This window comes from Centrocercus urophasianus, unplaced genomic scaffold, assembly GCF_019232065.1.
Source record: "Centrocercus urophasianus isolate 14NV4802_14NV808 unplaced genomic scaffold, USGS_Curo_1.0 seq_12, whole genome shotgun sequence".
Lineage (NCBI taxonomy): Eukaryota > Metazoa > Chordata > Aves > Galliformes > Phasianidae > Centrocercus > Centrocercus urophasianus.
Window position 1 is genome coordinate 62,357,381 of NW_024884364.1, and position 24,616 is coordinate 62,381,996.

The 24,616-nt window shown below is 38.5% G+C and overlaps 1 protein-coding gene across 1 annotated transcript in view; it reads right to left on the bottom strand.

The window, feature by feature from the left end:
- The window catches only part of COL4A1 (collagen type IV alpha 1 chain), a 110,276-nt gene that overhangs the window by 14,793 nt on the left and 70,867 nt on the right, over nt 1-24,616 (bottom strand). The window contains exons 20-43 of the mRNA XM_042809976.1: nt 24,123-24,158; nt 22,939-23,103; nt 20,598-20,693; nt 19,608-19,691; nt 18,430-18,500; nt 16,240-16,431; nt 15,242-15,410; nt 14,783-14,875; nt 14,580-14,684; nt 12,577-12,674; nt 12,108-12,258; nt 11,661-11,774; nt 11,071-11,238; nt 10,422-10,511; nt 8,981-9,133; nt 7,192-7,290; nt 7,004-7,093; nt 5,975-6,114; nt 4,933-5,059; nt 4,753-4,833; nt 3,945-4,043; nt 3,373-3,423; nt 1,313-1,498; nt 514-647 (exon numbers count right to left, since the gene is read on the bottom strand). Of these exons, the coding sequence (XP_042665910.1) occupies nt 514-647; nt 1,313-1,498; nt 3,373-3,423; nt 3,945-4,043; nt 4,753-4,833; nt 4,933-5,059; nt 5,975-6,114; nt 7,004-7,093; nt 7,192-7,290; nt 8,981-9,133; nt 10,422-10,511; nt 11,071-11,238; nt 11,661-11,774; nt 12,108-12,258; nt 12,577-12,674; nt 14,580-14,684; nt 14,783-14,875; nt 15,242-15,410; nt 16,240-16,431; nt 18,430-18,500; nt 19,608-19,691; nt 20,598-20,693; nt 22,939-23,103; nt 24,123-24,158 (2,792 nt within the window). The remainder of the gene's footprint in view (nt 1-513; nt 648-1,312; nt 1,499-3,372; nt 3,424-3,944; nt 4,044-4,752; nt 4,834-4,932; nt 5,060-5,974; nt 6,115-7,003; nt 7,094-7,191; nt 7,291-8,980; nt 9,134-10,421; nt 10,512-11,070; nt 11,239-11,660; nt 11,775-12,107; nt 12,259-12,576; nt 12,675-14,579; nt 14,685-14,782; nt 14,876-15,241; nt 15,411-16,239; nt 16,432-18,429; nt 18,501-19,607; nt 19,692-20,597; nt 20,694-22,938; nt 23,104-24,122; nt 24,159-24,616) is intronic.

Genomic DNA, 24,616 nt, shown 5'->3' on the forward strand with positions numbered 1-24,616 from the left:
CATGGAAAAGGATGAAGACATCAGAAACTCGTCTTAAGCTCCACAAGAGGAAGTTTAGTACTGAAATAAGTCTCATTGGTGCATTTCAAATTGGACTGATGAACTGATGCTGAGCATTGTGGCTGAAGGACACTAAAGCATTTTGTTCTGATCGAAGACATGCAATCAAAAATCTTTGCCATTTCTCATTCTTAAAAAACAGTCTTGAAGTGGATTATCAGACTGCAAAAAACTTTAGAATTCCCAAATTTAACAATTTGAAGGAAAAGTATACTGGAATGCTAATTTGATATATACTATGCTTAGAGCACATATCATAAAATGATGCTCTCAAAGACAAATAGCCAAGATCCCACATTTTGAAACTGACTTTACATTGTCAGCACTAAGTCCAAAGTCATTTTGAGCGTAAACTATCATTATTATGAACATGAGACATCTGTGGTTAATATACTCATTAATTATAAGAACCAGGTTTCTGCAAGTCTGGATAGTATGCTGAAAGTTACTTACTGGCAGTCCCTGGAAACCTGGATCGCCTTTATCTCCTGGACCTCCAGGAGTTCCAGGCCAGCCATCACTCCCCTGCTCTCCTTTAGCCCCTTTCAGACCTGGAGGTCCTGGTGGCCCTGTCGGACCTGGTAAACCTACAGACCAGAGGAAAAGGAAAATATTTAATGGCAAAATTTGCTCCGTACAAGCAAGTACAGGGCAGTACCTTCTGGAGTTCGAGCTGGCTCAAAATGCATAAAGGTAGAATTTCATCAACAGCATTTCAAGAAAATATTCAGGAGAATCTGTTGCAGAGGTGCGCACAATTATCCATCTGATTGGGCACCTATCATCTGTTATGTTTGATTCATAGATAATAATGTACAGAGTTCTATATGAGCAGAAAAACATACTGTAGATTCTCAGGTATAAATGTGCTAGAAATGTATTTCAGCTCTACTCTGCTCTCCTCCTTAACCTTCAGCACAGAGCGCTTGTTATGGTAAGGCCACACAGGCAATTTTTTAAAAGATTAACACTCCAGGACAGAGGAACATACAGCTGTGGCTGCCCCAAATGAGTAAATAAAGCCTAGAGGGAAACAGACGGAAATGAGAGACAAACTTCTGAATGTCAGAAGAATTTCTGGAAAAAGCTAACAGCCTGAGGACATCAAATCTGTCTGTCCTATGACAGAATCCCAAACTGCTTATGAAGGATAGCTGTTCCTTGGTTTCTGAGAAGAGGATAAAAAAAAAAAATAATAATTAGTGGGAAAATTGATTAACAGCAGTAGATTAACATTAAGATGAAGAATTACCTGGTAGGCCAGGCTGGCCTTGGGGTCCTCTGTCTCCTTTAGGGCCCTCAATTGCACTTCCTGGTAGTCCAGGAAGACCTTGGTTGCCTTTAGGGCCTGGTGGGCCAGCATACCCTTGTTCTCCTTTTAAGCCTGGAATCCCTGGGATTCCTGGGGATCCTGGGAAACCCACTTCACCTTTCGCACCTGAAAGTTGAATAGAAACCCAAAATTTGATTAGAGAAAAGATCATAGTCAATGAAATCTTCTCCTCTATTATCTTTTTATAATAAGCTTTATTTCTTAAGAAAATATTAACCTTGCCTTTATATATTCGCATAAAAAATGCATAACTTCAGGAAAAGTGTATTATTCTCTATACCATTGACATGAAATGAGAAAAAAGAGTAGGTTAACCAAAATATCTTTTGTTAGTTAAACTGACCACTGGGATATTTGCGTTCACTATAAAAACAGATGAACCTTTAATATCTCTGTCAGCCCTTCCACGAGGAAGAAAACCCCTTGCATCCTTATTTCATTACAATTATTATTGTCACATGCAAGTAATTAATGCTTTACTTCAATAAGCACTAAAGAACTTGCTATTGGAGAGAAAGGGAATATGCGTACTATGATCCAGATAAAACTTAGTACTTACTTTCAAGATTGTACAAATGCTAAATATTTGCAATTTAGTTGAATTTTAGATCACGATTGAAGAAAAAGATATAGAATAGCCGGTACAAAGCATAATAATAAGAGAAATAAAATGCATAAAGAATACTTCCCCAGCTCCTTGCCTAAACAGAAGAGAGACTTGCTTTTTGGAAATACAATACTTTTGGAACACAAATGATAACAGTTGGATTTCTACTTACTCTAAGACCAGGTGTTTTTAAATGAGCTGTGTTGGCAAAATGCCCAAAATGGGCGGGATGGGAAAAGTGATTTCATAGTCTAGCATCTTACATGCCTTACTGAGCTGAGACTAGAAAATTTCCTTATTAAAATAATTCCCTAATGCAAGAGCAATCAGACTGACTGTTATTTTCTCCAAGATGGTAAATACAACGTTCTAAAGTGATGGTTCATCACTATTGATTGTCTACACAAGTATCCTGTACTTACAGGACGAATTACATAAGACAGTGATGTTTCAAGCTAATGTGAATTCTCCTGAATCTGTCATGTCACACATAGATTTTATAGATGGAAACTAGCTGAATCTTTTTTATTTTCTGCACTTTCTAAATTGAAAATCCTTTAATTGTATTCAACTCTTTTTCTTAATCAGCGACAGTCTGATGGAGTTTCAGTACTGTATCTATTGCAGTCTAGTTTCTAGGACGTACTTATTTCGTAAGTGGAACATGGTGCATACAGACACTTTGAACAAGTACTGACTCAAACTGATCGAGCCAATCTCGCAGCTCAATGTACTGACACATTTTGTGAAAACCAGAAGTGGTCTTCAAATTGTGGTAACGACGTGCCTATACTCCAGGTAGTAAGCTTTGAGTTCAGATAATGATAGTTTTCAGTAAGACCTCATTTGGTCTCTGATTTTTGGCACCTCTGCACCATGCTCCTGTACATAGTTTAGACGTGCTCTACTGAGCTAGAGAGAATATCTATTTTAGCAATTAATATGATTGTATCAAGGCTGCACAACAGACTCAAGGAAAATAAATGACCGTGGTATCTTTACCACAAACTTATCTTAAGCTGTCTAGTGCAAACGTTCTTACCAGACCTCAATTCTTACAAAATTAGTAGGAAAACAGAAATAATTGGAATAAAAAACACAGCACACAAATACAGGAGTTATTTATATTACCTCATCACAGCACAGCTTGCAGTAAATTCCACACTATGAGCAATTACCTATTTTAGGGCATATCTAACTCATGTCCAAGATGCTGCCACTGTAACAGAAATTAGTACTTGAGCCTCTGAGTTTCTGCCTGCTCTGAAAAGGTATAGCATGTAAAATAATGAAGTAACAAGTATGAATGACAGAATTATGTTTATAGAAAGTTGGGAGGGAGGTTGGCCACTTGCTCAAAGAAGTGTTTTACCTTTATCTCCCTTTGCACCTGGAAATCCTGGAAGTCCTCTACCTGGAACACCTGGAATACAGGGGCAGCAGAAGATGAGAAGATAGGACAGCAATTACACTTGAGCTGTAATGAACAAAACTCTATTCAACAAACATTAAATCTAAATAAATAATTTATACAAAAGTTCTTCAGGGCATAGGCCATCTTTGTTGCATGATTGGAGTGCATCTAGCACAATGGATCCTGTCTGAAAATTCTACTCTAATGGAAGACAATACATTATTTCCCAGCTGACTTGCAAAGGGAAACTAATTCCAAAACATAACAATTTTTTAAAGTAATGCTAGTTTTTGTGAAAAAGAATCGTTCACAATTACACCAATTAAACACAGTTGCTCATCTGTACCACCAGCTTTACAGAGGAATGATAGTCAGTAGTTTGCAGTACTAATTCATACTAATTCCATTTTTCTAGGTTCCAGGTTAAGGATAAAGTATCTCAAAACCAGCACATTCTTCTCTCAGCTACTCTTGCTTAGCCAGTTTGTGCATTTTTCTGACACATAAGCATAACATGACAATCACAGTACCTTGTTCACCCTTTGCACCAGCTGTGCCTGGAATCCCATCATAGCCTGGTTCACCCTTCTGACCAATGGCACCAGCAGGACCAGGAACACCAGGTTCACCTGAAAAACCATTGCCATTTTCATTTTACCTATGAATCAGACTTGTTTTTACACACTTTTCTCTCTAAATGAAAGATTAACTTATTCTTCTCTTCCCACAAAGATCAGAGATGATGTACGATGACTGAAGTGTAACTTTTCTCTGAAGTTATTTCTGAATTAAGCCAGCACAAGTCAGGGCTCAACTACTCTGAGTTCCACATAGATAATTTCAGTGAATCCCAGAGAGTTTTGTGTAGGTCCTGCAAAGACTTGTGAATCACATGGCCCACATTCAATGAGGTGGTGTATCCTATGGTCACCAAACTAAGAACAGTAGGCGCCAAGTTCAAAAACGTTGTTACACTTCTGACAACAAGGAAGTTATGCTCTTTGTCTTTGTAATGATGCTCAACATGGTGATTCAGGTTTGGGCCCATTTATTGTTTTTAAATACACTCAAAACAAATGTAACTAATGATTATAGCAATAACTAGTCTTGCAGAAGGTAGTAAAATCCTTTCCACAAACAGTATTAACAGCCATGTGCTACATTGACTCAGATTTACCTGGGAAATAGCACCGTGTGTTTTCCTCCATGAAATGAACAAATATAACAGGAAATATCTGAGCCAGAATGAACATAGAAGGCCACAGTATTTATTTTAGCTACTGCTTGGAGGTGAATAATACTTTAAGGAGCATTTTATGTTTTATAATTCTCCTCTACCTGGTTCTCCTTTTAAACCTGGGATGCCACTTAAGCCAGGAAGTCCTTTTTCACCCTTTGCTCCATGGAGGCCTGGGCTCCCTAAAGAAAGCAAGAAAACGTGGGTTCATACGCTGAAACTAAGACTGAAAATATTTGTTTCACTGCAATTTCTGTTTTACCAAAGCATTCAAAACTTGCCTGGAAATCCTGCCATGCCAGGGGATCCTTTGGGACCTGGAGAACCCGGCATTCCTGGAATTCCTGCATTACCCTTTTCACCTTTGTCTCCAGATAAGCCTGGACTACCTGTTCTTCCTGGTTCTCCCTAGAAGTAGCAACATTATAAAAACCGCACATTAATTCATAAACGACATTTTCTGCTGGCAGTGGTAGACATCACTCACTCTTAGATACTGGATTAAAAAGAATTTCACTCTTTTTCCATTCAGAAACAAAGTAATATAAGATTAAACTTAGCATTAAATTCCACTATCAGAAACATTGACTTTTTAGCAATTGCTTAATAGCTGCGCATGAATACGAGCATTCTTCCATGCATTTTTGTGATGGATTTTACAAAGGCTTTTCCAAATTAGCCTTATAACTTGCTGATTACACTGAATCATCTTAAAAAAAAAAAAAAAAAAGAAAAAAAAGTATTTTTTAAGACTTCAGTAAATTTACTGCCAGATTAGTAAGCTTTATTTTTACAATTTTTACTTATAAATTCAGGATTACTGTCATTGTGTAACTAGAAAAAGCAAGGTGAAACAAATGAGAATCTTATTAGAATACTATTATAAGTGAAATTAACTTTACAGACTGTAGTAATACAGTGCTGTTTTCTGTATTATCTGAGCATTTTTACAGCTTTTTTCAGCTTCCCAATATCTTTGTAAAAGTATAGAAAAAATATTTCAGCATTCCTATTTGATCTGTCTGTAAGAAGCCTTTTAAAAATTTATTTCCTCAGTGTTTTTAAAAGTTCTTTCCCTCCTCCACATTTCTAGCAATGTAAATTTAGCTTATTCTGGAGAGATAGAACAAATGAAAACTCTCAAGGTAGTGGTCCCATCAAATAGAATTCATCTAAATCTGCATATATTCAAGTTTTTCATCAGGTATTTAAATGAGCATAATAGAACATACAACAAAATAGCTTAAAGGCCAAAGGCATCTTTTAAAATGAGTTAGTCAGCAGAAACAAGATAATTGAAGCCTTAGAGGTGTAAGTGAATACCTTCTCACCAGGAGATCCTGGAAAGCCAATTCCAGGAAAACCTGCTGCTCCTTTGTCTCCTTTTTCACCTTTTTGCCCAGGGAACCCTGGTGTGCCTGGTGAACCTGGTATTCCAGGCAGACCCTTTTCTCCAGGTGTTCCTAGCAAGAGAAAAGGAAAAATGCATGTATGAGAGCTAGTGGCACCTTAGCAGTATTGACAAGGCTTTTTCAGCTATGCCTAAAATTATTAGAGCTAGAAAAAAAGTATATCTAATTACAGTAGCTAGTAAGTTCAATTCTGAGATCCATCACCTTAAGGGGACTTTTTATGGAAAGATAAACTCTCCTGATAAGAGAAGTTCTGATCTTGGGTTAGTAGAAAACAGAGCTATTGATAATAATATGATTTGAAAAAAAAGTTTGTGTTGCTTCGATTCATATCTAACAGGACAAGAGTGACAAAGAGCCTTCGCTGTAGCAGATTTTCCTGTGTCCCTCCACCATTTCTGTTTTCTATCTTTGATTTCCTAGATAGGCAGAAGGCCATCTGAATGGAGATAAAGTTTCCTTGTTGAGACCAAGTTTATTCTTCACTCTGTTCTTTACAAATCCTTTCCACCACAACAACCCCAAAGCACCGCAGTTTGTAAATAATGTTCAGTACACTGGAACTCACTGAACTTTTTAGAAGCTTAAAGCAGTTCACATGCTAGCAGAGACAGAGAGACAGACAGACAGATACCACTTGAAAAACTGCCCACTTGCAACAAAAGCTTAAATACTCCATATGCCCCTTCTTTTCAGAACACAAAGTACCATTTACTACCCAGTTAAAGGACTTACACATAGAAACTTAAGAAGCCACTGAATGAAAATTATTTGTATGCCAAGAAGAGGACTGAAAAAGCAACATCTCCAGTGCCTACAGTTCAGGCACTGCAAATACTTTCTCTGTTCAGTAGATCCACATCAACTAACACTCTATATAGGCTTCTCATAAAGTTCCAGATTAACTTAAGGAAAAAAAAAAATTCTTAGCAGTCAGTACCTGGCAAACCCATTTCACCAACTGATCCTTTTTGTCCTGGAATTCCTGGATCTCCTGGGTACCCTGGGGGACCCTGATCTCCTTTTGGTCCTAAGGAGAGCAGAGAAATTAAGAGTTCCATTAGTGAGTATCGTTTACAGTACTTTATTTAACAACCTTTAACAATCTATTGCTAGCTTTAGGCATACCTGGTTGTCCTGGAGTACCAGGTTCACCGTCCCTTCCTGGAATTCCTGGTTCTCCATACTCCCCACGTAACCCTTTTTCTCCTGGTAGCCCAAGGTCCCCTAGACACCAAGAAGACAAACAGATGATTTTTAGCAAATATGTCATGACATATAACGGTCCTTCTAGTAAATTTTTGTCACTGTTGCTTCTTTCTTCTGATCAAAGGAATGGACGTATTCAAGCATCATGTACATTCTACAATAGAGTCACACCTGATTAAAACCCAACTCTCCAGTCAAACCAGTGTTGAGAGAGACTGCAAACTGTTGAGAGAGTTAATGAGTTATTTTTTATGCACCAGACAATAAAAGGTATTAACAAAAATTATTTGATTTGGCTTTTCTGCTGTCTAAGCAGGTATTTGTGAGCAACCAGTTCACAGGCAGAAATGTCCTGTTTCCTTAGTTCTGCCTAATGGTAAAACACCTTTAACGTTATAAACTTCTTTATACACATAGTTGTAACCACTTCTTTATACACATATTGTAACCACTGTGTCTGATATTGATTTCTGGAAAGGAAATAAAACTGTCAACCAATCAACCTACAGACCTACAGCAGAAAAGAAAGTAATGAAAAAACAACCTATGTAGATTCGTTTAAAATTAGTTTTTCACAACCACCAACTATACCAAGATCAGGAGCAAATGAGAGAAAGATACCCAAGTGAAACTGTTACAGGCTAAGAGCCTCACCAAATACAAAAATGCTGTCAGAAGCTGCATCTCAGTGTAGAAGCAGATGCACTCCACACTTGCCTCTGCCCTTCCTTGCAGTTTCTGACACTAGGCTGTTCAAGCTGTCTGTTCACATCCTATGTTTCTTTGAGTCTCAGACAGGACACAAGAGCCCAGGTCTCACTTTGATGAGTAGACAGACATGGAGAGAACAGATAGCTAGACTGGGAAACTCTCCCGTACTCACAGTTTAAATATAGCAAAGTATGGTTATTCACTGTGAAACTGGAAAGGAGCCTCAAGGGCTCTGTCCTGAGCCCAACAGAGAATTTATTAGGGTAGTCTGTATATTTCATCACACTGGATAGGCATGAAAAGAAGAGAGGATTAGCTGCAAAAAGGTTTTGAAGAGTTGGAGGATAGGAAATAATCATCACAAAATTTAAAAAGTGCAATACACTACATTTTTTGCAAGGAGTATTCCAAAAGCATATAAAATTGTATAAGTAGTAGTCAAGCAGAAAATGATTAAGGATTATAGCTAATCACAAACCAAGTTCAGTAACTAAATCAAATAAGCATCAAATAAGGTAAATTTCATTCCAACAGGACTTGAGTTGAATTACTTCAGTTGTTTCAGCACAGTGCACTGCAACAGGGATGCAGCTAAGTTGGGAAGAATTCAGAAGGGGTAAGAATTGTAATTACTTCAGAAAAAAATGATGAAATTTTAAAGATTTGGTCGAAGGAAATGGAAGATTACAGTATCTCTGTAGCTCCCTTCCATCTCTCAGGTTGCTATCAGGTGGTCTTTAAAGCAACGCTGTTTCTATTATTTACATGAAAGACATGCTTTACTCTTTAAACATGCTCTGGTTTCTTCCATCCAACCAAAACTCTCTCTGTCTGTGTTTAGTCTTTATTTCTATGGAGTCGAGGATGCTAGAAAAAGATTTGCATTTTCTGTGTGAAATTCTTAAACCTTGTTTTGAAACCTGTTATCTAAAGCTAAGATACAACTAAACTCAAAGTACCACTGCTCTAACTGTACCTAATTAGAGACAGAAGTTACCTTTTTCTCCAGGATCTCCTTTTTGGCCTTTGAGACTAACCATATCCATGGTGTCCATGCTTCCAGGTATTCCCGGAAGACCAGCTTCACCTTTATCCCCTTTGACACCTGGATCACCCTGTGGTCCAACCACGCCTTTCAAACCTTGGCTACCTGTAAAGCACAGAACATTATAGTGGAGTATAAAATTTTGCAGAGGTATTTAGTAGACAAGAACAACTATTTATTCAGACCTTGAGCACGGGCTAACATGCTTTGGAACACCTATCTCAGATGCAGATTTTTTTTAATGCAAGGACTTCACAATATCTCTACTGAAAAAAAGTGGTATTTTTTCCTACTTCACAGCCATTAGTTTTAGACTCTCTCAAAACAATGGCAATAGAAGCTTAAGAATCACAGAATCATAGAATGGCCTGGATTGAAAAGGACCAAAATGATCATCTAGTTTTTACCCTCCTACTATGTGCAGGGTCGCCAAACACTAGAGATGGCTAAGAATTTAAAAATAGGGTACCAATTGAAGGATTGAATTAAGTCCTTCCTGCTGGCTATTATAACTTAAAACACAGCATTTTTCTCGGAGAAATACCCATAGCATGCTCTTACCTAGCCAACCCTTATGTTGTTGAAGAACAGACCAGAAATCTTGTCTCAGTGCCCAAATACATGACTGTTCCTAGGTTATGGCTTTCTAGATTATACCATTTCTAGCTTACAGGGATGTTACATGACATAAAACATTCCTTAGGCCAAGCATATGTTGTAGTAGGCATAAACGGGGTATCAGGATGTGAAGCATCAGGACCTCCCCTGCTCTGTGATGGATATATGATGCATGCTTTAGGGGCGTAGATGAAGCAGGTAGGGCATATAAACCGCTGTGTAGTTGCAATAAACACCATTTGCTGCATCCTCATATTGGTGTCAGTGTTGCAATAGCCCTTTTGCTAGTCCTAGGCAGACTGAACCTTCAAAACGAGGGACAACAATTGGTGCCCCATGTTGAGGATCGAACTCACAACCTTCAGTTGATCATAGAAATGTTTCAAGAGTTGGGGTGGAATTCCTAGGGCACATAACAATAGCAATTGGGACTTCCTAAGTAACATCGCTAAGACCTTGAGCCAGGAAGTGTAGACCCGTGTGGGTTGCACTGAAAACAACCACCACAAAGGTCATGGCTTGGCATCAAGGGTGCAGCCCAAGACAGCAGCTGCACCGGCCTCGCATCGACTTGATCAGAAGCTTGATCAGGGTCCCACCGTGCCAAGCACCCTCCCATACAACTTTGCAAAATTTCATGCCATGCAGCGGCCATCTCATGAGTGAACTCTCGAGGTTCCCCTGTATTTGGTTATTTTCAGACTTGTCTTCAGCTTCAGAGAAAAAAGTTGATTTTAAAATATTCTAGAAAACTTTGAGAAAATCTCTGTCTTACCTTTTTCACCAGGCAACCCTCGATCTCCAATTGGTCCAGGAGTCCCTGGCAACCCAGGAGTTCCCATAACTCCCATTTCTCCTTTGGCTCCTGAAACCAAAATGAAAGAGTGAATAACAGAAATAAAGCAAGCACTGTAAAGAAATACGAGAAGTGGAATGATTTACTCCCAGTTATATTAGGGATTACTCAAGGAAAAATGCTGCAGAAAGGATGATCTAATCTAAAGTAGCATGACAGAGAAAGCAACAGTAAAATAGTGTTACAAAAACCAGAATAAAACTATTTGTAATAGGTTCTTGACAGATTGTTAAAACTTCTAAATATAGTAAAACAGTGTTGTCATCAACAAAAGCTTTATTAAAACCACATTCTATCACTGACTAATCATCTTTCACTACTGCAGATTAAAGCCTCATTCCTGCAGATAGCTGTATTTCATCCAGCAAAAGATTTCAATATGAGGTTAAAGCTACACATCTACAGAAAAGCTTAGTCGATAGCAGCCCATACGTTTTCCCCAAGCTCAGGTTCTTTGATGGATCAATTCCTAATTGAGGGAAGGGGCATGCTAACAGGACTTAATAAAACAGTTGTTGAAGACACCAGTTTCCAAGGTAGATTACCTCCCAGAAGTAAATATGTTTACCTGCTGATCCTTTCAGTCCAACAGATCCTTGTGGACCTGGCAGGCCAGGTAACCCCACAGACCCTGGTACTCCAGGCTGGCCCTGGCTCCCTTTATCGCCTTTTGGTCCTGGCCTATCTAGACCTGGGATACCAGGGAAGCCCCTTTCTCCTTTTATTCCAGGAAATCCTATGAAAAACAAATGACATGGGATTAGTCTTTAGAAGAAAACAGGGAACACAGTTGACAAGCATACCCAAGAATGTCCTCAGAAATTTCTGAATGAAGAGTTGAAGTCAGTTTCTCTATTTACATCAAAAGAACAGAAATACTGCTCGTTTCCTGCCTACAGCCTCAATCCAGTATGCATTAGCCACAGCAACTTGAGGAGACTGAACAAAATGACAGGCATTTTCTCAGACTTTGCTCTGCTTTATAGAGCAGATGGATGAGGTCTTCTGCCATGCTCCTCGTGGCCCCATCACAGATCTTATATTGCAAAGCAGTTCATTGCAAAGCAGTGTCAAATATCAACACTGATTTATGCAAAACAAACAAACAAACAAACAAAAGCTCTTCCAATCATCAGCATGGGAGCATTTTTCTCTTACCTGGTGGTCCTTCGGGTCCTGGCTGCCCAGCGGGCCCTGGCAATCCTGGTGGGCCCACTCCTGGTGAGCCTTGGGGGCCTGGCAAGCCTTGTAATCCAGGGAGGCCTGGATCTCCTGTTGGGAGACAGAGACCAGAGTCCTTGAGACCTTGTTTGCTGAGAATGTTGGACAGAATGCTGGACTTGGCCAACAAGTTTCCAAATTGGAAAACTTGGCCAAATTTCAGACTTTAATACCTTCTGCCTGGGCTCAGGGAAAGGGTTGCTTTTTGGTGCTTGCCATTTGCTAGTAGTTGTGGTAGGTGAAAAGGAGGAGAGAGAAAGAAAAAATGAAAACACCTTGGGAAGCCAGTAGGATTTAAGTGGCTTTTTGCTGCTTCTACAGAGGAGTAACTATAAAAAAGAAAAAGAAAGACAGAACTGTATTTTATTTTTCTGACAATATTACCTCTGAATCCTTGTTGTCCAGGTACACCCGGGAATCCTTGTTCACCTCGTAAGCCAGGCAGCCCTGGATTTCCTTTTTCTCCAGGGATGCCAGCTGGGCCTGGGGTGCCTGGTAATCCTTTAGGACCAGGGAGACCCAATCCAGGTTCACCCTAGCCATAAAAACACGACAGATTAGGAATCAGTACATAAAAAACCAAGAACTGATTCAATGAATGCATTTAAACTATTCAGAAAAATAACACTACATATGACTTCAGGGGATAAACACAAGCCATTCTGAGTTAACATCAAGCATTTATCTACTTTCTTCTTTTGCCTGTACAGTGAGAAGAAACACAAGATACAGGACAGTTTGGCCAACTTTTTTTTTTTTTTTTTTTTTTTTTTTTAATAAAAAGCAGGATATTTGCTCAGAGTCCTGTTCATATGAACAGTCACAGAAAACAGCATCAGCAGCAGACACTTACTTTTTGACCTTGTAAACCTGGTGTGCCTGGAAAACCATCCAGGCCAGGGGTTCCAGGAGTTCCTGGCAGACCAGGTGAGCCAGGCTGACCTGGAAAACCTGCAAAAGAAAGCTCATATTATTACTACCTGTCCCTGTAAGCATTCCCAATTGTTTCTTCACACCTCTAACTGAACTACTCGTGCCCTCGGAGGGTCATGCTTAAGAGGCCTAGTAGTCTCTTATATATCAAATTTCTAGGGATGCCAGCATCCAAACATCAGTGTTCTCAACAGAGGGCAATTTGTGATTCTGTGAACAGAGATTTAAACACTGAGTTTCACGCCACAAAGAAATAAATTCTAAGAGCTCTTAAACCCTTGTGGGTTAGCATTATTGAGAAACATCCTATCTGAAAGGCTGTATTCCAAAAGCCTTCCTCAGAGAGGACAACTGTAGGGGAACTGTTAGGTCAGAGCTTGAACTGTTGATTGAGCACTTGGTGAAGGAGTGTGGCTGGCCCAGGGAGCACAGGCATATTGTTTGCACCTGCAATCCCTGCATGACAAGACCCAGGGTGGAGCCATCCTGGACTTGTATAAGGGCCACTGAAGGGAGAGCATCTCTTGGACCTACGCTGCTTTCCTAAAAAGAAGTGCTGCACAGCCAGAGAGCCCCATCACCAGCTGGATGAGTTCCATTCTTTTTTCTTTATACAACTACTGACCTACCTGTGAATACTTAGTCTGGTATCATCAGGAACCTGTCAGAAGCAATTTTGCTACTCTGTAAGCAGAACAATGACTCAATATGTGAGATTTAAGACTGAAGGATACACAACAGAAGCCATCTTGGAGTCAGCACCTTCTGATCAGTATATGTAGCCTAACATGTCCTACACATATCTTTGTGGGTCACACATTTTTCTATGCCACAGCTGGCCCATGGGCTGTGTCTTCTGAATGCCAGAAAGAATACAGACACTGTTCTGCAGATCACTTAAAGGTAATCCTTGCTCAATACCATCACACATTCAGTAAATTGAACTGAAGCTCCTTTCCTACGTAAAGATCTGAGGGAGTACAAAATTCCACCTTTAAGCCAAGCCCCGGGAAAGTCATGGGGCAGAGTTGCATTGAAGGAAGAATATTGAAGGAAGAGTATTTCAAAGAAGAGTGTTTTACATATCATTTCATTCTCATTGGCACTGAAGAGCATGCAGCAATTCTTTTCTGGATGCTATGAAACTCTTCTGTTCAATGTCATGGCAGTTTTGGATGGTCATCACAGGTAGATCTGCCTTTTCTTTTCTAAAAGTCTTTCTGACCCTCCCAGTTTGTTGTGTGGGGAATCTCAGTAAATGGAATAATAATGAAGACAAAAGGGTCTAGGAGTTGAGGTGTCTGTTGAAAGATCAGTCATCTAGAGCAGAATGAGGAGCTGCAGCATTATAAAATATATTTCCTGAAAATCCTAAATGAGAATACAAACATTTAGACTCTCTTCTATGCACATACCCTGACAATGGCCATTCAAGGAAGCCTAATTTTATCTAGATAGAAAATTTTATCTAATTTTATCTAGCCTGTATTTTGACCAAGTCACTCACATCCACCTGGGATGCAACAGAGGTGCTAGTGCTGGTCCAAAAAAGTCATTATTATGTCAACATGTTTGTTTTTGTTTTCTTTTTTACCAAACTAAGCCTCATTTTTTCAAAAAGGCCATCTCATCTCTCAGAAACCTCAGGTGTTGCATTCTAACATGCACTGTATTGCTTTCTGTTCTGGCAGTAGTGTTGACACTACTTGACACTGTAGTGCTTGTATCTGCACTACATCACTGCACAAAGCAGATGTGCCTTGAAATATCCTTATTGTGGTTATTCTGGAGTTTCATAAGGGAAGTTCTTCTGCTACACCTCCCAAATCCCTCCGTGTAGCCATGACTGGTTGACTGTAGTCCTCTGTCCACACTGCAGTTACACCAGCTCTGGTAGATCACAGATAGATAACTCTGTCTTACCTTTGGGTCCTGGAGGTCCAGGAAACCCTATACCTGGCTGCCCAACAGCACCTTTTTCTCCTGGCAGGCCAGGTCTCCCTGGAAGCCCAGGATTCCCTTTGTCACCTTCAGAAGTGTAAACAAGAAAAATGTTAATACAAATGTTAGTTTCTTGAAAACAAAACCATTATAATAATCAGACAAAGATTAAAAGGATGCTGTACCTTGGGGTCCAGGGAAACCAGGTGGTCCAGGAAGGCCATCTGCCCCAGGAGGTCCAGGGAGTGGTACAGTTCGTCCTGCTTCACCCTTTGCTCCTGTAAATGTAAAGATGTATATTAAATATGGGAAGAGATTAAACCAAATAGAGAAGTTCAATCCATCTAGCTAGCAGTGTTAGTCTCTCTATGCCATTACAACCAACATTTTATCCAGTTTATTACAGGAAGTTCATAGAAAACTACAATGAATTAGGTTTAAGATGAGCTTACACCATCCTGTTCGGCCTAGCTGAAAAAAAAAAGGAAACTGAACTCAAAAACGTATAAGTGAGCTGCTGAAATAAAATACTGTTCCATTGGTCTAAATTAGGCTTGTTTTCCATCTTAAATTTCACTGATGCTCACTTAAAGGACATTTTTTTACATTATTAATTGTTTTAAAAGAACATACTATAGCATTACCTGGAAGACCAGGTAAACCTGGGGTTCCAGCAAAACCTCTGTCTCCTTTGTCACCAGGTAGCCCTGCAGTGCCTATCCCAGGAGGGCCAGGTAAACCTCTTTCGCCACGTACTCCAGGGAATCCAGGTTGGCCAGGGGGACCACGTTCTCCTTTCAAGCCAGCTGTACCCTAATTTTTGGAAAGTATAAATGAAGGTTTTGCCTAACTGGCAAGGTAGAATACATTATTCTATCTGTGTTAATATTTTTTAACTTGGCTCTAGCACCGCATCCTTATCTACAACACCAAAGAAGGTCAATTCTTTATCACTGAACACCATGGAAAATAACTGGGTTCATGTAGGCCAGCACATGGAAATCACCCCTAGTGTGCAGTGCAGATAAATGGACCGTTTAGGCTGCTTTCTTAATTGTGGATCTTGGAACAAATCTGAGCTGCAGATCCATATCCATGCCAGCTCTCTAGCATGGAAAGACTTAAAAATATTAGTTTCTACAAAAGATAAGTATGCTGCAACAGAGCTGAATCTTGTATTAATGATCACTACTTGGACAAGTGCATTCCTTCAATATTCTCCAGATATGAGTTAAATCATTCCATCTAGTTCTTATTATAAAGATATGAGAAAGAGGGAAAGGGTCAAAAATACTGTTTACACCCACAACTTTGTGAGGGAATTAACCCTGCTCTTAGTCCAGAAAACAGGAAGTCAAATAATTTGGGTATGTCTGAGCTGAATTACATACTTGTATGACATATTCAGAGAGAGGTCAAAATCAAACTCTAAAATACTCTGTTGTTGAAGGGCCCTATTCTTTGCCAGCTCTAGGGAAAACAGAATCTTTCAAGGAGGAATGAAATACTCGAGTAGAAGACAAGACATGGAACAAAGCATAAGGCCAACAAACATAAAACATATATAGGACAGGATGCAAAAATAAAGAATCATGCAGCAGGACATGTGTAAGGATGTGTAAGCATAGAAAAACACACGTACCGATGCTCCTTTTGGACCTTGAGGACCTGGCAATCCGTCTTTTCCTGGTGTTCCTTCTCTTCCAGGTATACCTGGTTGTCCTGGGAAACCAGGATCTCCTTTCTCACCTTTCAGGATGGAATCGTATGTAAAATCTCCTGGTTCTCCTTTTGCACCAGGGCGGCCAATGAGTCCTGGAGCGCCTGGAGGCCCCTGAAATTTCGTAAATGTCATCAGTTGCCTATCAACTCTTCAAGTGATAGAAAAGAAAACAGACCTTCAGAAATTAAAGAGTAGATACAAATAAAAAAAAACAATTTGGTTCTCAACCAAAGAGGTCAAATGAGAATATTTGTATAAAATTCAAGTGCTATTTGCAGAAGAGCTAAGACTAACAAGACAGAAAGACCTTTATGACACTTAACTGATGAAAATACACATTTCACATGATTACCAGCATTCATTTATTGTGTACAATTGACATCCATGTTTGCTGGGGTTTAGAATACTATACACATGTTCAGAAGAAGTTTTGCAAACACTCCAGGGAAAAAAATTATCTATATAGAAATACACATATACGATTTCCAGAATTTCAGTCTTTCACTACATATAGTCTAGGACTTGTATGCACTTTTTTCATTGGAACATTCTGTTTCTAAGTGAAACAGAACAAGTGTTAAACCCAGACTTTATGTCTTATGTGTACCTTCCACTTACGCCTAAACTAGAATAAAGTCAAAGATAATCTTTCCATTAGGTTTAGTGGTTCCAGAATCAGACACTGATGCTCTGCCATGGATTTGAACAATGTGAGCTAGCAATGCTGGTCTCTGTGTAATAGTTTTTCTCAGACAAACTGTACACTGGATCACCATCTGACTGAATTTTGCAGACCAAAACAAGCTTAAAGGCATTCAGAAATATAACCAGTCCATTTCCCATGAAAAACATTCACAGAACTTCAGAGGCAAGAAAAGGAATATGTAAAGATATGGTAAATATGTGCTGAGAACAAATGCAAGACATAAAAGAAGTTTAAATACACTAAGGTACCTTTTATTGTTTGTCTCTTGCATATTTTGCTTCTTTTATTTTTCTCACCTTTCTTTCATGGGGCTATTTACATTATAGTAAATTCAGTCTCTGAGTACTTCCATCCCGTTTATCATGATGGAAACAGAGAACAGAATCCATCCAGTTAACTGTTGCTATCTAAATACAGGTATCTAGCATTTATTCATACTTAAGAGCAAGAAACAGATTCCCTGAGCAAGGAATTTGTACATGAGGTTTGATTTATCTTTATTAAGGTACATATCTCTCCCCACTTCCTCCCCACAGAGAGGAAGCTTGGTTAATTCCAGTGTGCGTTAAAGTTAGTGCATGTGAAAGTCACTGAGAAGCTACTCATATGTTGCCAAAAATGGAACTAGAAAACAGCTTTTGGGGGAAAAAAAAAATCTTCAAAGACTCTGGAAAACTCAGTCCACTTACATTAGGAATGGTGTCAAAATCTAACTTATGCTAGTGGAGCATGTACGCTTAAGTTGGTCTTCACAGCATATCACAGTGTATGCAGGGAATCTCAAATGAACTCTGACAAGATCAAATATTATTTGCTAGTACATTGTTCATCTAAGAGTGCTGCTTTTTTAGGCATGTGCTATGATTAGGACTGTTCTGATTCTGATATCTAGCCTAATTCACAGAGAGCTTTGTGACGCTGCATCAACAAAATTGTAGTCTCATTAACTAGGTTTCATAGAATACATGGCACATAGAACACACAAACTGTTGAAGTATACTGCATGCTAACATTGACTAACTGCTTATACTACACTAGATGGCACTCCCTCAATATATTATGCACACAATAGCAAAGAGTTACTGGATAGATACACTGCTACAAGGGAACGTCTGTGAAGGCATGCAGCTAGTTCACATGAAATCCTACTTTTTATCCAGCTACACTGCTGAGATTATCTGATGGGTAAGCACAGAAATTTAACCCATTTCTGATAGCTGTTTTTTCTTCTCAGAGCTAGACAGCGCTGCTTCTTAGTTTATTTTGCTAGGTATATCCAGTTCCTTCATTTTATTATATCACTGTCCTGGTCTATTTTTAAACAGAACTATTACACAAATACTGAATATTCTTGATCGTATAACAGAAAATACAGAAATAGCATTTGCTAAGGTGTTACTTACGGGCACGCCTGGAAGGCCATCAAGTCCAGGTAAGCCTCTGTCTCCCTTGAAACCTGACTGTCCCGGAAAACCTTATCAAAGACAGAAAAATAGAATTCCATTTATTACATTCTTTTACAAATGACTTGTTGAATGTGAAGCCTTTCTGACTCTTACAAAGTGTCTAATTAACAAATGGAACTCTGCTAAAGTCAGTGAAGTTGTCCACGTTCATGTGCTAATATGTTCCATGTGTCTTCATTCACACGCTCAGAAGTTGATGGGTCATCTGACCTACTGGGCAAACTTCAGACTGGAGGCTTGCCAGCGTGACTCCCATCTACAAGAAGGGTTGTAAGGAGGACCCGGGGAACTACAGGCCTGTTAGCCTGACCTCGGTGCCACGGAAGGTTATGGAGCAGATTGTCTTGAAGGATATCACATGGCATATGCAGGGGAATCAGGGGGAATCAGACCTAGCCAGCATGGGTTCACGAAGGGCAGGTCCTGCTTGACCAACCTGATCTCCTTCTATGATCTAGTGACCAGTATGGCAGATGAGGGAAAGGCTGTTGATGTAGTCTACTTAGACTTCAGCAAAGCCTTTGACACTGTCTTCCACAGTATTCTGCAGAAGCTGGCAGCCCATGGCTTGGACAGGTACACTCTTGGCTGGATAAGGAATTGACTGGAGAGCCGGGCCCAGAGAGTGGTGGTGAATGGAGTTCAATCCAGCTGGCGACTGGTCACGAGTGGTGTTCTCCAGGGGTCAGTGCTGAAGCCTGTCCTCTTCAATGCCTCCAAATCTTCAATACGTGGCATTTCTCTGATATGGTAGCTGATAATTCATATCTTTTTAGCCACACTATTTGATGCTAGAATTGGGAACTTTATGTGTGAGCTACTGCCATGCCTGAGTATATAAAACGTTTCCCATATTTTTCACTTTCACAATTTGGATCACAGTTTGCAAAGATGCTCCACTGTGAGCAGCTTCTGCTTCCTCAGTAGCTCTTGTCAGTTTCAGTGGGAGTTAAGAATCAGGCCAAAAATAAAAATATTCCTTTCTTGTTGTTGTTTTCCCATTAGTTTCTCAAGCAATTTGATTAACAGGAGAAAAAATAATCTATCATAGTATATACCGTGCTCTCAGATTTTAGTCTTGGCAGTTAATTTTCAGGTAGTCAATGTTTTTTTACCTGCTGGACCTGGTAGTCCTTGCGGTCCTGGAAGTCCAGGAGGTCCTACTTTATCACACAAGGCACAGGTTTCACCTTTTTCACCTGAAAAAAAAAAAAAAAAAAGTAATGAATAACAAGGACAAGATTTAAGGCAGCTGCAGCAGGCAGAATCCAGTGGCGAATGTCAATTTAATACACTACGTGTTGGAATAATAAAAATAAATATGCTATTTCTAATTACTTTTCGAATTCTCTTCGAAGAGAATTTATCAGTAAACTGGTATTCAAAAGCCTTTAAAACTTTTGAAGGAATAGAATGAAAATCAGCTTACATATTATCCTACAGATAATATTTAACGGGAGAGTTAGAAGGGACCAAACTGAAGAGGATCAAAAGGAAGATAAATATACAAGGTATAGAAGATAGGAAAAAATTAAAGTGGAAAAAGAAGAAACTACAACCACTGGAATTTTGCAGCTTTAGAAAAAAAACTCTGCAGAATGAAATTAGGAACCATTATGTAAATGATCGTAGCTCATTTTTTGTACATGTCCATTTAGTTGATACTGTTAAAACACATAGTTGACAGCAGTCCTACAAGTGTAGCAATTTTAGATTCAATTATAGCCAAGGTAATGATTCATAAACCATTTCCTTTGCCAGTTCATCTTCCCTTCTCAAATTCTTCTTCAGAAGTCATACTTTAAATTGCTGTGAACAGCTCAATTTGTACTTAATGAGTCTGTACTCAACCCTTTTTTCTTCCTAGCAATGTGTAGGCTAAGTGAAACATAAGTGAAGTCTGTGTCAACCAACTCAGTAGAAAATGTCTTTCTTTCACTCACCAGAGACCAATCCAGCACCTTGCACATTCATGGACTGTTTCTGTACCTAAATTAAGTACCGTTTCCCTGAATCACGTCGAGTCGATCAACACCTTGACATATCCAAGCCACAGCATACAAAGCAATAGGAAGAAACTGTACTTTCACTTGAAATAATATTACCTTTCTCTCCCATCTCTCCTGGAAATCCATGTTGCCCTGGAGGTCCAGGTATACCCGGTGCACCAGGTTGCCCCTGCTGACATTGATCAATTCCATCTGTAATTGAAATGCAATAGAGACAATTGTTTGGCAAATGCAAGTTTCTATTATAGGGCTGCAGTTATGAATGTCTCAGTTAAACGTATCTGTGAGAAGTCATAAATCAGGATAGCCTTTCATTTTTCTGTTTCTGTCTTCTAATATGAAAAACTAACTGGAATTCTTTCTTCTGATTCCAGACAGACCACTTAAGAAACCCATCGAATTACAGAAATAAAAGATGGTTCTGCCATAACAAGGTCAAAAACAAACTTCACAGAAAACTTATTTTTATTGTAAGCTTGGCTATGAGAAGTGCTTTGGATGAAAAAAAATTATCTTTTAACCTTGAAGGAAATGGAGAATGTTGGTGTTCTGAAGAATTTTTTTTATGTAATAATTTTATATCTAACCTAGAAATACAGTGAACTTTCTAGGTCAAGAGCAGATTGTTAACATTTGTTTAACTTCTTTACACTGAAAAATCCTTCTGAAAATGTGAAACTAAGTATACCAGGAACTGAAATAGGTAAAAAATGAGAAGATTTAGCAAATGATATAGGAATACAAATTGAGCTTATTCTATTTGATGTTATGACATAGGTTCTGACCTAACAAAAACTAACGTCATTTTGGCCAAAGTCAGTAGACAAAAAGTTTGAGTGAAGTTTGGGAAACAACAGCTAGATGCAAGGAAGAAATTATTTTTTCCCATTACACATCTGAAGAAAGCTGAAGAAGTGTCTGGGGAAGAAGCAAAATTAAGCCATGAGAGAAATATGTTTAATTAAAAAATGGGAATTGTTCTTGTTAATATAAGGGACAAGGTGAGAATTTGCTATTTAATTCCCTACATTAAGAGTTGCATTTTGTACTGGTTCATTGGCAGACACTTCTGGTCTAGGAATTCCATGAAGAATAATGTTTTTTTTCAATAGTTTAAGACTGTTTAATCTACTGTAATGGGGTTATCATCTTCTATTTCGTATTTAACCTTTAAAAAATTTACCAAAATCACAATTTTGGAAAGGCACTATGTAGCTTTCAACTTTCTAATAAAATCTATTGGACGTTACACAAAGGAATCAAAGGCTGCATAAAATAAACATGCCATCTGCACACGCCATTTAAAGTTTCACCTGACCCCTGTCATCTGTAGATACTTTGTAATCTGCTAGAGAATTGTAAGTAAAACACTACTTTTCTTCTCATTGTGTATGTAAAAAAGGTAATTCTTATGTTAAGATTTACATTCAAACAACATAGAAAAGACAAGTTAATTTGTAGCATTTACCTAAAATTGTACAGAGTATTACTTTTAATATTTTGTATTTTCTATTATCTGTCTTAGTTCTCTCGTCATTTCTATGTTATTGCTCTCTAGTTAAATAACTTCAAACACTTCAATTTACAATCACACAATACAAAATCCAAATGAACATTGTGAGGAACCAAAAAACATATGAATGGCTAAATATAAATGTTTTGTGTTGAAACAATTTGTTTGCAATACTCTTTAAAGGCAGAGATGGCCTAGGGTTTACAGAAAGTACATTTATGACAAATACAGTAATAGAATCATAAAACACAAAACTAGGAAGAAACTGGAAACATCTAAATCTGGTATTTGCTAAATAAACTATTAATATAACTGTGCATAACAAGTAACCCTAACATACATGCTTCTTTATTTAAATTACGTTTGACGTTGACTGATACGTACTATCAAAAATGGACTTCTTGTGCAATGTCTAGTTTAGTTAAATACTTTATCTTCCCATCTAAAAATGCTTTATCAACTAAGTTAATCAGCTAATTACACATAGCTATATAACATGCTGTCGTTACTATAAGTACTATTTGTATATATTTGTCCCATCATTACTAGCACTTCATTTACCTCTATAAGGTAAGTGTTATCCTCATTCTCTTGTAAGATAATTTCATTTTACAATGAAAACTTCTAAGAAGTTGAAAGGATTGTGGACTTTAGTATGAAGTCCTTATATGTGTTCAGACTGTGTTACATATATTGGTACTGCAGACTTGTAAACTGTGATACATGATCAGCATCTTTTATGCTAAGAACAACATTAGTATCTGGTTTTCTTTTTTCTTTTTTTCTCAATCCATTAACAAGTCATACATGCTTCTTCCAAGATATAAATGCATCCTGATTATAGCTTTTATAATCTTTTCTCCTTTATCATGACCAGGCAGTGTGCATTACTGAGACTTCACAACGAAAAGCAGCTTTATTTACCTGTTACACCTGGAGGACCTGGTGGGCCGGGCAACCCGGGCGGGCCTGGGAAACCATCTCTTCCAGGAGGTCCAGGTATAGGGAATCCCGGAGAACCCTTTTCACCCTTTTCACCTCTCTGGCCAGGGACACCAGGTGATCCTACCATGTCTGGAACTGGTCGACCTTTGAGCAAAGTAAAAGACAGGTGAAAAAAGTTGCAAGTAAAAAGAATAACACGATCAACACATTAGCTTCCATTGGGTTTCAGAGAGAAATGGGAAAATCCTAGTGCAAAATAAAGTGGTGCTGTACTTTTATATTTGATGATTTATAAAAAATTCAGGGCATACAAAAAATAATTCCCTTCCATTAAGTTCCTGAGCAAACAATGGAAAAAGCGACTTTCTGAGATTTAATTTAACCATTTTTTGATGGCTGGGAAAAGGTGCTGATAAAGGAATTCATTTAGTCATTACATTTAGAAACCACTAAATTCTTCCTTATCCCGTAATAACTCAAATCTTGAACACACCTGGAAGTGGACATCATCTGTAAGAATTTCAGTAAATAAATATTCAATCAGGCTAGCAGATTTTCAGGAGTGCTAAAACCAAAACTGCATGTAGGAATAATAAATAAACAGCAGCCAAAAAAGGCAAGCAGGTAAACAGACAAAAAAAAATTGTACAGACACATAGGTCTTTCTACTTTAATGAGTTTATTAGCAACTGCTCATTAGACTTGACTACAAAACTATTTTTAATCTTCGGCTACAATGCAGGGAGATATACAAATCTATATATAGATCTATACTAATGTAAATCTTAACTTCAAAAGGGTAATGACAGATGAAGAGCCACCATTTTTCTTTAGGGATTACTACAGCCTATGGTATATAGCATCTCTTCCCTAAACTGTGAGGAATTTTGGCAACTATCCAACCCTGGTTCACAAGAATTTCATACTTATGTCACTACTAAGAGTTGCCAGAGCCCTACAAAAAGAGCGAGGCTGTATCACTTCAGACATACCAGAAAAGCAATCCAAGGAAAAAGTCTAGAGTGAGATTAGGCCCTCAGAAAGGCTGTGACCTGGGTACCACGTAAGTCATGCTGGAGGCAGCTGAGAAGACCGCCTTTCAGAACTCTCCACCCAAGAAGGACAAGAAAAAAGTGAACGAATCAGTGGCCATATATTCATACCTGGAATTCCTGGGATCCCTTGTGCACCAGGGAAACCTTTAAAAAGAGACATTTTCAATTAGGCAACCAAGTCAGCAATGCCAACACAAGTGAACTTCTAGCATATATTATTTAAGTAATATGTACTCTCTGAATCAAAGCTTATGTTAAATAACCCACAGACGTCTCCAAACAGAACACTTAGTGAAAAGGTTGTGAAAAAAATAGGAATGCTCAATTTTTCCCTATCTACTGAGGAATATTGCAAACTACGCAAATCAATTTTAAGATTAAAATCTATTACAGGAATCCTTGTGCTTGTATTGATTTCTGTATTTGTTAAATAATCACACTGGTTTATTTAACCTCCATAAACCCAGAAGCCATGTTAACCTCTTCCAAATTGTTAATCACGTGCAGTCTTATTTATGATGAGAAGAAGCATGACAGAAACTACGGCAAAATGTAATAGCTTGGAAAAAGAGTAGATAAATGACTGGAACATTCTGCTATTA